This window comes from Ostrinia furnacalis, unplaced genomic scaffold, assembly GCF_004193835.3.
Source record: "Ostrinia furnacalis isolate ACB-3 unplaced genomic scaffold, ASM419383v2 OfSCF2663, whole genome shotgun sequence".
Taxonomy (NCBI): Eukaryota; Metazoa; Arthropoda; class Insecta; order Lepidoptera; family Crambidae; genus Ostrinia; species Ostrinia furnacalis.
Window position 1 is genome coordinate 235,235 of NW_021132902.1, and position 13,659 is coordinate 248,893.

At 35.2% G+C, this 13,659-nt stretch overlaps 1 protein-coding gene across 1 annotated transcript; it reads right to left on the minus strand.

The window, feature by feature from the left end:
• Positions 1 to 91: 91 nt before the first annotated feature.
• LOC114356132 (myb-like protein X) lies at positions 92 to 5,072 on the minus strand. Its single transcript, XM_028309233.1, is given in 2 exon segments — positions 92 to 1,008; positions 1,011 to 5,072. Coding segments are annotated over 2 exon segments (4,863 nt in total). The 3' UTR covers positions 92 to 207.
• Positions 5,073 to 13,659: the final 8,587 nt, after the last annotated feature.

A 13,659-nucleotide genomic window follows, 5' to 3' on the forward strand; every position in this document is an offset into this window, starting at 1 on the left:
ATTAAATATAAACAGTTACAATTAAAAATTTAATCTATCACAGAAGCTTTCTTTCGCACTTTACAACAAATTAAAAAAATAAATCGATTCAATTTCGATAAAAACTTTCACATTCTTTTGTCATATAAAAGTCATACGAAATTATTATGTCGTGGCACTTTCTAATAATCATAACCTAAATATAAATCCAATAACACAGAACAATAACTACGCATCTACGTAGTAGTACATTCGTTTGCTGGGATCTAAAATGTACGCTGGAGGAGTCGTAAGAATTGGCGCAGCCTGTGCAAAACTGTTTAGTAATTCAGCTGCATTACTCCTATCATTTTTATAACCCCTATTGGTATTCCGAGAAGGTTTAGTTTCCCCCTTTTCATTGTCTGCCGCAACTAACTTAGCGCTTCTGTAATTACCACCATGTAACCTAGATCCTCTATTTCCGCTCTTTTGAGGCTCGTATGATTGGAAGTCTCCACCATGCATAGAGCTGTCATCGTCGTCATCACGATCATCATTAAGTTCAATTAATTTCTCACTTCTACCTCTGGAACGACTTCTATCTCTGTCTTGTAAAGATTTGAGATTCCCTCCATGCATGGATCTGGTATGGGATGCCTCTGTCGGTGATAATTCCACAAGTTTTTCACTCCTACCTCTTGACCGCTTTAAGTCACTCACTGATTTTAAATTACCACCATGAAGACTTTTATTGGGAATGTCTTCATCCAATTCTATTTGCTTCTTGTGCTCAGTTTGAGAAGCTTCAGCGTCTTTAGGTACTTTAGGTATCCTTCTTCTAGCAGTTGGGATAGACGACGTTTCTACATCTTCTATTTCTTCTTTCAAATCTGGCGCAAGTCTGTAGTTACCACCATGTTTGGGACCATTTACGAGGTCTAAATTTTCCTTGAATACTTCCACTGCCCCTAGTTTGTTTATATCTCTAGCCAAATTGTCATCTTTATACAAATCTAATAATTCAACATTTTTATTTGGCTGTTATTTAAGGCTTTTCTTGGTATTTCTTTAATAATTTCAACTTCTTTGATGTCTTGTTTAAACTGAGTTACATGTGGGGAAGAGTTGTTGACTGGTAACTCCTTATGAATTTCTATTTTCTTTCTAGTTACAACAGGTTTAACCGCTTGTTTTAAAAGCTGTGTTTCAGTTGTAGAAGGTGGAGCATCAGTAGTTCTGGCAAGTGTTCTTCTCGGTGCTTCTGTTGTAGTCAGTTTTGGATCTGGTCTCACATCTTCTTCTTCCTCTTCCTCATCGTCATCTTCATCATATTCTTCATTTTCATCGTCTTCATCATCATCATCTTCATCATTTTCTTCACTACTGTCTTCTTCACTTGAGTCTGATGAATCTGGTTTCACTTTTTTATTAACTGCAACTTCTTTTTCATAGAGTGGCATATAGTCGTCCATGTCATGCTTAACACCAATTAATGCATCGATTTCTTCCTTCTGCATATCATCATCACCATCACCATATCGCTTAGTGTCAGTCACCAAAGTGCTTTTCGAACTTTTTTTCTTCTTTTCCCGATATTTGGGATGTTCATCGTCATCAATGTATTTCTTTGGTTTTAAAGGTGGTTCAGTAGTGTGTTGTTTTGTTTCTTGACGAGGTGTATTCCTAAACCTAGTCACCAACCTTAATTTAGGAGGTTCTTCTGTTATATCTTCTTCTTTTTCAGTTGTTGTAGTGGTTGATCTTATCCTCCTTCTAAAGGCAGGTTTAGGGGTCGTGGTTGTCGTAGTTGTTGTAGTCGTAGTCGTAGATGTTGTCGAGATAGGAGTTTCTTCCTCTTCTTCTTCATCTTCGTATTCGTCGTCATAGTCTTCTTCACTCTCGCTGTCATCTATTACGTCATCTGACTGTCGTTCCATAACAGTTCGTTTGGTAGGGAGAGGAGATGTGCGGTCAACAGTGGTTCGTACTGTATTCGATGCGGCTGGATTTTGTATGTCTTCGTTCTTAGGTAGAAATCTGGAGATATCGTAAACAGCCCGCGGTGAAGGTCTTTTATTTTTTGGTTCTCTTACAATTTCTTGATTATTGTTTTCATTTGATTTAAGTGTGATTTTTTCCTTGGTTTGAGCTTCATAATCTTCAACAGACATTGCTTTTTTGTTATCAACTGGGGAATATTGGGATTTATGGTTGACAGGCCTGAGTTCATACCTTGGTTCACCTCTGCGTTTATCTACGTTAACGTCGACAAAGCTAGCAGTTTCAGTGTTATCACTTATGGTATGTTGTTCTCTATCTTTTCTTCCAATATCTTTATAAGTACGACCACGAATGTTTCGTTTTACTGGTTGATCTTTGTCACTGTTGGTTTTAACTACAGCATCAATTACTTTACTAGCCTGTAGTTGTTTGATAAGTGGACTAATATTACTCGTTGTCGTTGTTTTCTTAGAATCAGGGATTTGGACATCTCTAATTATTTTATACGGTTCATATACAAAAGGAGCAGTTGCGCGCTTTTTTCTTGAATGTGAATTAGGTTTTGTAACATCTTCTTTATTGTTGAAAGAACCATACGTTACATTTGCAGTAGAATTTTGGTCTGCATTTTGTCTTTGTAAATGGTGTAAAACATCAGAGTTATTAAATGGAAGGTTCAAGTTATTTTTTATATTTTGTAGTATGTCAGAATACACGTTGTTCTGTTGATTGATTGAAGTATTATTGATAAGAGAAGATATATTTTTAGGTAAAATGGAAGATTTTAACTCCTCTGATCCTTTAAAGATAGAGTCTAATAGTCTGCTTTTATTATCATTGACTTTATCTAGAAGAGTAAATAAATCACCCGCACTCGGTTTTCGAAGGTTTTCAGCACCAATAACAATATTATTTGATGCCACACCTAGGATAGAATCAGATTTGTTATTATTCTTTAATTTGAAAATCGATGTGGTTGGCAGAGTGATAGGCTCAGGATTTGCAATAATATCTTCTTTAAAAAATGGACTATCAAGCGGATTTTCGCCAAAATATTTTGCTTTAAAACAATCGATTTTGTCACCTAAGCCTTGAAGCCGTGGTCGCTCTGCGTGAGGATCCCCTTTTTTCTTATCTTTCTTTGGCAAATTGTCATCGGAAGCCTCTCCTTCTTCTTCGTCTGGGTGCCCACCTTTTTTTAATTTCTCAGGAATAGGGTCAACATCATCGTCAACTTCTGGACACTCAAATTGTGTTCTTGAATCATAAAATTCTGTTCCACCTTGTGATTTTCTCGGCATATTTTTAAGGTTTTCAGCGTACCTCAATGGTGAATTCTTACTTATAGCTTTAAAATCTTTGAAGTAATATGGGTATTTTTCAGACAAGTCATCTTTTGCCACAATTTTTTCTTTGGCTATTTCTAAAATATCTTTCTCGGTAAGAAAAGTAGAATTGAGATTGATTTCAGGAACTTTGAAATCACTCGTTTCACGTTTGTTTACATCGTGTTGAGATGTAATATTGGTTTTATCATCAGCATCAGCTGCTTCATCGACGCCACTAGTGGAGTCGTCCTCTCTTTTATTTCTTTGATCGTTATTTTTTCTCACAGGCCCGTCTCGGTAAATATCAGCCTCTATGGATGCTTCTTGTTCATCTTCAGAATAATCTTCAGCTTCTTCTTCTTGTTGGCTATCTTTATTATCATCTGCCCATTGTTTACCATCTAAAACTTGATCTTTATAAGCAGATCCTCGCCCATCTTCATAGCTAGCACTTACTGAAGGTGTTTTGTATTTTCCACTACTTAACTCTTTCTCTTTGAGATATCCAGCATGAGCTTCGTGATCAGAAGCATGCTTTTGCTCTCCGGCGTGATCATATGCTGAATCTTCATATCCTTCTTCAGAATAAACCGTCTGAGCTTTCGTACTTTTAATGGCTTCTCTTAATCGAGGAGCATTTTTTAATTCCTCAAAACTATCAGCATCATCAAAAGCAGCTGATTTAGGTAAGTGTTTTGTGGTTTCAGTTTTCCGCACTTGGGCATAATTTTTAATAGGCACAAATTCATCTTCTTCATCTGGCTCGCTGTCATTCGCTTGAAGTTCTAATTTTTGCGGCGCTGATGGCCGACTTTCCCTTACGGCATTGCTAATTGATTCATCTAGATTATTCCTGAGTTGTACATATTTTGCTTTACCCTTTTCATAAATATCATAACCATCAGAAGGCTCTTCATAATGTTGCTGAATGGGGACTTGTGGGTACTCATTTCGTTCGTCGTCATATGTAAGAGCGTGGTGCTGTCTCAGTCTTTGAAGATGATTTTGTAATGGTTGGTAGTGAAGTGGCCGAACTTTTACGAAATTCTGATTCCAAGGATGCTTAAACCTTTGATTTAACACATGATCCCTGTGAGGATTTCTGGGAAAAGGTCTGTAGTAAATAGGCCTGCGTTGTGGTCTATGAATTTCATATGGCGCGGGGATATTCCTTTGAGGTATTTTTTTACGATCAGTTTTTTCTGCACTCTCTAAATATTCGTCACTCGCAATATCAGGCTTACCAGCTTCGTTTTCGTAGGTCTGCAATCGTTGACTACTGTCTCGTATGTCGTTTCGTATCTTATCTAATATGGGGTCCTTGTAAAGTTCTTGCAATCCTGGTTCTTCAGCTTTATACGGATGGAACACATCATAATTAGTGGAGGCCGGTGTTACGTAACTGTTAGTATCTTCATCGTTATTCAAGTACTGTTGGAACTGCTGAAATACAGGTCTCTTTGCATCTTGTATTAGATGTTTTCCCAGTTCAGGCTTTTCTTGATTGGTGTAGGGACTAATAGGGTATGCTTTGTAATGGTTTTCAGGTGACTTGACTCCATGGAAGGCGGCAATATCGACTGCGAACTGTGGTTTCTTGGCTGTGTACTGGAAGTAGTCAATGGGCACAGGTTGCTGTAGGTTTTGGGGTTGGATTTTATCCGCGGAGGTTTTGTGTTCTTCGTTATTCACTGCACTGTCACTATCCCACACGACGGGCACCTTGATGGCGCGTATGTCACAACACTGGAGGACTGCGAGGAGAGTTACGGTCGCGCGCATCGTGGCAGAGACATCACGGCGCGCGGTTGACTGAACCGGGCCAGGCGGCGGCCGATCGTATTTATCTCCTCGGTTGGTCGTTGCGGCCGATTGCAATTGCCGCTTTGTTTGGTCACTTGTGGTCCAAGTGGAAAGTTTTAGCGGTATCTATTTTTAAGAAAATAGAGGACTTCACCAAGTAATTAAACAAGGTATTAATGAATAGAGCTTATTTTTATGAATTCATTGATTTTATTTATATTATTTTATTTATCCGTTTGTTATCCGCAAAATTATTCATCTTCAGTTGTTACAACAAATTAGGCAGCTAGTAGATAATTGCATTTAAAAATAATTTATTTTGTATTTATCTATTGCTTGTGTGAATTATAAGAAGTTTAAGATTCTCTCTTTCAAATTGTGTTTAAAGTAAATCTACAATCAAAATGAAAACTTATTTGCACCGTTATTTTCAACATTTGTGTTTGTAACTATTTTGCGAAAACGTAAAATATTTCCCAAAGAAAGCAAATAGAAAAAGCTAGTGAATTACACCGACAGGTCAACTAGAGCAGCTGAGAAATTGAAAAACGAAGGCGCGTGCAACACTGGATCTATTAACAAAATAGTCAAACGGCAACCAGAGCGTTGGCTAGAAATACAAATATCAATACAATGTCGGTTACGTACAGGTCACTAAGTCATTTGGCTAAAAACTGTTGAATGGACCACGGCAAAGAAAGAAGAAAGCGATTTCGTAGTTTGCTTGCTCGCGCCGTTTTACAAATAAGTTTTTGTTCCATTACTTACATCGACTACGTACACGGAAAAAATGTTTTGGTGCTTTTTTAAGCAAATTTTTTACTAGAGTTTTAGATACTTTTTACACATTAAGGGGGCACGTAAACTGGGTGTTTGTTACTTATAAAAATAACGTTAGTCACTTAGTCAGATCTCCACTTTTAAGCTCTGCGGATTAGGGTGAGCCAATTATTTTGAACTCTAGCTGAAACTTCAGATTTTTCAGATTCAGAAGAATTTCGAGTGAAAAACCGATACAATATCTAAAATTGTGTCTTTAAACCTGGTCACATTTTACGTCACAGCAGGTTGTAGGAAAAGTTTTTAATGTTGCATACGTAGGTGGGTTGGTTTATATGGGCTATTGTGTAATTTTTAAGGAAGTAGGCCTACCTACTACGTAGAAGATTGGACAGTCGAGAACAACAATATTTTAAAAGCGATAATTTTAGTAAAAAATCCCATACTTTCAAGTACCTGTATTGTAGGTAATACGAGTAATTAGATACTGGAGCTTTTACTAGTTGTCGCTAAGTTTTCAGCCGCAGAGGTATATAACACACAAAACTATGAATCAGCTTTTCATTACATATTTTATTTGATTTTTCTTTATTCAAAAAACCACAGCTTTTTATAATATTAATACAAACAGAATACAATGAACTGATAATTTTAAATTAGAGAGACTACTACAATAGCATCATTTTTCAAATTGGTAACACTGATGAAACGTGTATTCTGAAACTCGATCACAATACAGCGTAAAAATAGAAAAAATACATTTTTAGACTAATTTCTAGGCAAAGGCGTCTCGCAAGAAAGGCTTTGGCAACAACTGATTTCCGCTCCACTAGGTCGGTAAAACATATTACTTATCTTTTGAATGAGTCAGATTCTAGATCTATGAAAATCTTTACAATTAGGTAAGTTAGTCAGATGTGTGAATCCATAGTTGTGTTCTGGGTATAAAAGGAATGATTATAATCAAAGTGTTCGGGCCACAACTTCATCAAGACCTTGGACTTCTTCAAAATGTCGTCCGATTGAGGAATCGTGATCAATAACGAATTGCCGCGACAAATTTTCGAAATGTAAAATAATTAAAGAGTTGAGCAAATATGATTTCTGCACGGTTCTAATTGTGGACAACCAATGGTTGTGTTTGACGCAACGCCAACAAAGGTAATGTTATTTATGCAACTCTACGAGGGGGTATTTCTTTATGTAATTTGGCAGCAATAGATCAAAATGGAGCAGCTGCGTTGTCGCCGTTGATGTAACGACCGGCGCTAGCGCAAGCGGCAGACTGTTTTTTGTGGCAGTGTTTTTTATTGGTGCATTTATTTGGTGTACGTATGTCGATAGTGATAAGATGAAATCATCTGTTAGTTCAATTACGATAATTGTATAATTTCTTTTAGATGTAGAGCATATTAGACTTCAATGAAGAAATGAATGTTCACTGTGGAAAGCTGAATTAAGTTAATGTAGTAATTGTATTTAATTATATGCTGAGTGGGGAAGCGTAGTTTTAGAATAGGCATCTAAAGTCACTGTCCATGTCAGTTACCTTAGTTTAAGTTCTATTTTATAAAGTACCAAAATACGGAATAACTCGTTTATCGAAATTTTAAACAATTTTATTTTTTCCGTAATTTTTAGAAGGGAGCTTATAAATAAACCTACTTACTAAGAATATTTAGTTCTAAGTATATGAAAAACTCTATTATTTTTTCGTCAACCTGTCGTTTTGCAATTTGTGTCATTGACTCTAGATTGGTTCCGACGTGGGGTCTAGGTCAGTTTGTTTAATTTGCATCTAACTCTAGAAGGTTTTTTACCGTTTCATACTTTTTGTTAAAACGGGAACGGACGACATTGACTCCGGATCTCATTGGAGAGAATTGGCATAGGACTGAGAAGTGACACGATAAAAGTGCGTCTACGATATGGCTTATCAACATATTATAACAATAAGCCATATCGTAGACGCACGCACCTGCGCTTTATACTTACATGTATTTGGTACTACCGTTCTATACATCATAAATAAACAAAGCGGACAATATACAGCGTATAAAGCTCGATACCAAGGTTGAAATACTCGTAGTCTAGACCTAAGTATGTATAAGAGAAATAATAGTATTTCGAAATCTAGACCCTACTAGGTTAGATTTCAAGAGCCATCGACGTTAGTACTAAAGAATGAGAATTTTTTAACAGGTTGAGATTGATTTTGAAAATCATGGCAAAACACCATATTTTTTCCAAGCGAATTCATGGACTATAGAAAATGAACAGTTCATATATATTATATCTTTTATGTTAGTGTTGATAAGCTTAGACTTTCCCTTCGTTTGGACAATGAACGCTAATAAATATTACCAAACGCACTGATTTAATTTTAATAGGCAGCAAAGCTTTTCGAAACCATGATCGCTTTTTTACTATTAAAAAGTGAATCTAAATTATAACTGGTTTTAGCAATGTAATGCAAGGTCAGTTAAACATTGTAACTTTGTAAAATTGATTAGACATGTCTCGAATTTTAATCGAAATTAGATTGATGCCGTAACACAAAGGGCCGGTTATTTATTTTGTGATCGATTCAAATGGGTAAGCCTAGGCGCAGACCATCGATTTTTCGTCGACCGATAGTTTAGTCGGGCAGTTGATCAGTATGGGCATGTATGGAAGTGCGCACATTACACCGATTTGATTTGGCCGATTCTTCATACAATTTAAAATCGGGCACAACTATCGGCCAGCTAAAAATCGATGGTCTGCGCCTAGTCTTAATCGCTTTACGGTGTAGAAATGAGTATTAGTTAAGGTTTTAACAAAACTGATATATTAAATTACCTTTAAACTTACGATGTGTCAGTTATAAACAAAAATCATAATGAATCGTAAGGGCAAAAGCCAATACACGTGCTAGTTGCAGCTACAATTTAAACACAGTTTCTGTGCACTTGGCATAACAGCAAATCATCTGATTTGTCCTATTGTAGAATTTACTAAATGGGTGCAGTTATGGCAACTGCAGCCCGTTTGATGGCGAGACCATGGGTGTCATAGGTCTGTTGAGAAATTATAATGGCTAAACATTTTTTCTAGAAAAATGTACCTACTTAGTATATGTGATTAAAGTAAAATAACGTAGATTTTAGCAAAATTAACCCCGAATAAGACCAACTTGACCCGAATGTTTTAATGCCCTAGTTATATTAAGTAGACCGATCAATTTGATTGAAATTGCCAAAGTATATTGGATTCCGACTTTAGTTAAATGATTATGTTGTAATTTTTGATAATGTGGTTCTTTACACTAAGAATCTATCAGCTTTGAATGTTAACATTGACTTTTGTATGCCGTGACGATCTCTTTGGCGCAACAAAGCGCTAAGTCATGAAATGCAACCGTCAGGTCCGGTATGCCGCGTGCTAACTTTGATCCGCTTTCAATTTCAGGGATCTTCATTGCAAAATGGTAAACGATTTTAAAATTACAATAACCTCTGATATTTACCTACTCTCATACCTATATTCTAGATGATTGAGTTTTAAAATCTCAGAAGATGCTCAGAATTTACAAATTGGTACAACACACGATACATTTCATATTAATCAGATGCTTTCCGACCGCGGCTTCGCCCGCGTGTTTGTTTGGGTTTTTATATAACCTATGACACTCAGCAATAATATGGCTTTCTATATTGGTAAAAGAATTTTAAAAATCGCTTCTGTAGATCCCGAGATTACCCCGTACAATTTAAGAAATATACAAACACACAAACTTTACCTCTTTATAATATTGGTATAGACTGCAATGTTTAACTCAAGATGTGCCGCCGTCTGTATATGAACGTGGAAAGATTGAACAAGATAAAATAGATGCCAAGATAGTAATAAACTTAAACCTAAATTAATAGATACTAAGGCTGAGTTTCACCACCTTACTTTGGCCGTAACTATAACGTTAACCGGTGTTTTTTGTATGGAGTTTGACAGGTTTTTGACGTTTGTCAAAGGTGCAACCCAGCCTTATATTGATCGATGTAGTAGATGAGAGATGCTAGCTACTTAATTCATAGTTCACTCGTAATAATACTTTAATGTTATAAATGTCATCATGCTAGTTTAACCTGACAAGATGATACCAGCTACTGGCTAACCAGCAGTTCACGCTTGACCAGTGTTTTCTTTAATGCGATTTGCATGTTGCAACGACTTCCAGAAAGTGCATGTTGCAAGCTGCTTGATTAGAAACGTCTGGTTTTTTGTGGCGTCTTTGATGCACAAGGTTTTATCTTTGCCTAAATCAAGACTAAAATGCATCAACATCTTGAGTCTTGAATAGAACAAGAATATCATTATTTTCAACCCATTAAGGCCTCAGGTCTTCTTTTTGCCTTTTATTTATATCCTCATTGAATATTCCGAATTCGAAGGTATTATAACCTAGTGCCTATGTATATGTATTGCAATCCTATCAATATTTAAATTATTTGGTGGTCGCTACATGTATGTTCAGCTGCATAAAGCTCATTTCAGTTTTTATAAGTATTTCCTTTTTTTCCATGTCACAATAGTCCAGCAGCGGTAGGTTCAAACCAGCGTTCCCCGTATCCAGAGTCAGCAAGTTTGACACCGATACCATTGGGCTATTCTCAACTCTTTTATATTATTATTTTTCCTAATAAGTGAGAATTTAAGATCACTCATTGGCCGAAAATAGGAAGCATGCCTTCATTTGGTCATCAACCATCAAGCTTACATAACAAGCGAACTTGCTATGGCCCCAGCGGAAAAGGCAACGATCTGTTGCGTAAGGAAGCTTAACTAGGGTCAGGGACGTTGCTAACGAATCGCATATACAGTTTACGTTGATGTACGTGACGGCACGTCAAGTTGAACACAGTTGAATCTTATGTAGTTGTGATAGGGTTGATGTTGCAACAAAAATGTTTAGGATGATGTGCTGTGATGCACATTGATTTCTGTAATTGGAATAGGATTTGTTAGTAAACCACACCATGGATCATGTCCGTATTGGTTGAGGAAGCAATCAATCACAGAAAATTGTAGAAAGAACAGCTGCGCAGGTGTTATTAGATTACTTTATTTTAATTTGGTAATTAAGTAAAACAGTATTAAATGCATTTAATATATTTGAATTAAATCTTTAAGTCCGAGTAAGATACATTTTGTGAAATTATGCTAAGAAGATAATAAAGACTAAATTGGAAGCATAAAAGCTATTGAATACTGAAATCTTTAGAAAACGAGTACAATTAAAACATTAAAAACGCGATGTATTTGCTATTTATTCGTTAAGATTGCATTACTTTTAATTGGTCTACATATTACAGTGATGTAAATTTAATTCTCCGTTTATTTATAACAGGATTTCATGAACCCATTTTTTTCTTATTATTGTGCACAAACGTACCTACTTTGCACAGTTTTATTATATCTATTTTTTAAAGTTACAAACCTATCTTATTTGGTATAAGTTGTAGCAAATCAGAAATACACTAAAATTTGTGTTGCAAATCAACACCTATTGCAAACAGCATAAGATACCAAAGGCGTTTAGTGTTTACCTCGTAGTGCCGTCCCAGTACCTACTAGGAAGATCATACAAACGTATGAAAAACATCGCGAACTTAAACGTTTTATTAAAGGCTACTGACTTTTCAAGGTCATATCTTATCTAGACGTAGCAGTTTCACTGTCGGGTACTTATTCGTGAATCGATAGAAACTGATGCATTATTAGTATGTAAGCCCTTTTTAGGGTACTTCTACACGTCCCAATATACCTTGCCCTATCACCACTTCGGGACAACATACAGTGTGAGTCACGTTAAAGTGTACATATGAAAATAGATGAAACTAGACCTATTTTTATCGACAAAAAAGAGGTCAAAAATTTTTTGAGATTTTTTTTTAATTTTTTATAGAATTTTTTTTCTTCAAATTACTTATTGTAAAGAAAACGTAATAACTTTTAAACTAAGCGGTATATCCTGATAAAATAAAAACAGTAATAATGCTTAATAACAGGCGATACTAAAAAAATTCATAAAATACACAAAAAATGCCAACAAATAATAAAAAATGATACTTTTTGAAAAAAATCTGCTTAAAAATTCGTGTTTTTTTGGTTATTTTACAAATTTCTCCAACAAATGCCCCTATAACCGGTGGTTTTTATTACTTTGTATTATTTTCTATCGTATTATCTTTTTAAAACCAAAAATAGCATGTCTCTATCCCTATCACAACATTTGCTATGATCGTTTGAACAAAGGCCTGCCACAACATTATTCTCCGCTACAGGTAGAGACAATTTTAATTTAACTAAAATGCTTATTTTACTTTGAAATCTTTTGTTTTTATTTGAAATCTAACTTGTCTTTATCAAAATTACAAATCTAGAGCCATTTTCAGTTTGGTTGTTAACTAAGCGTTGAATGGCGCGCCCGGAGAGGCTTAGTTCAAACGATCATTGCAAATGTTGTGATAGGGATAGAGACATGCGATTTTTGATTTTACAAAGATAATACGATAGAAAATAATAAAAAGTAATAAAAACCACCGGTTATAGGGGCATTTTTTGCAGAAATTTATAAAATAACCAAAAAAACACGAATTTTTAAGCAGATTTTTTTCAAAAAGTATCATTTTTTATTATTTGTTGGCATTTTTTGTGTATTTCATGTATTTTTTTAGTATTGCCTGTTATTTAGCATTATTACTGTTTTTATTTTATCAGGATATACCGCTTAGTTTAAAAGTTATTACGTTTTCTTTACAATAAGTAATTTGAAGAAAAAAAATTCTATAAAAAATTAAAAAAAAATCTCAAAAAATTTTTTACCTCTTTTTTGTCGATAAAAATAGGTCTAGTTTCATCTATTTTCATATGTACACTTTAACGTGACTCACACTGTATAGGCTGGTGCTAAGAAGAAGTGGCGATAGAAGATGTGTGTGTACAGTCGCGGAATGAAAAGGTTCGTCACCTTAGTGTCGGTTTTCGCTTGCACTAGGTACTGTAAGAGTCAAACCTGCCAACATAACAGTGCAAGAAACAGTGCTGCTAACATTTAAATAAATATGACGTTTGCTAACGAATAAGGTTTTGCTTGTTTATTTTTCTATCCCATCAGTGCAATGCAATGATGACATTGACCAATTGACAATAGTTTTTTTTATTTAAAAGAAATAATAATGGCAGGTTGAACCAACAAGAAGGTTTTAGTTTATCAATCATAATCTTCTTGACAAGATAAATCGTCAAACAACTTTGATCTGAATAATTTTGAACTTTACTGACGAACAGTTAAAGATTATTTTCTCTAACTCGAGATTATTCTGTAACATAGTTTCAAAAGGTAATATGTGCTCGCGATTCGTTGAAGGAATCAATTTGAAAACTGACGAACCTTTTCATTCCGTGACTGTACATACGTAAATATCGTTTATGTATCTATGAGTAAATAGAAAGTATGTTTTAATTTTGCGAGTGTCTCAACAGGAAGTTTTACATGCTGTTTACGAACCGTATTATGAAATGATTGCCTATAATTGTTGTAAATATTGAAATTAAAGCAATCACAGGTATGCTAGAGCTATGCTAGAGTTCTAAGCGTTCACTCCATTTCACAATACGGACGCACCTATTGCTGTGCTTATGGCATTAAACAATCGATAGGTATCTGAATCGATACCTCGTAGATACCTACTTATGTAGCTCTATAATTTATAAACGGTAAAAAAACAAACTGCATTATAAAATG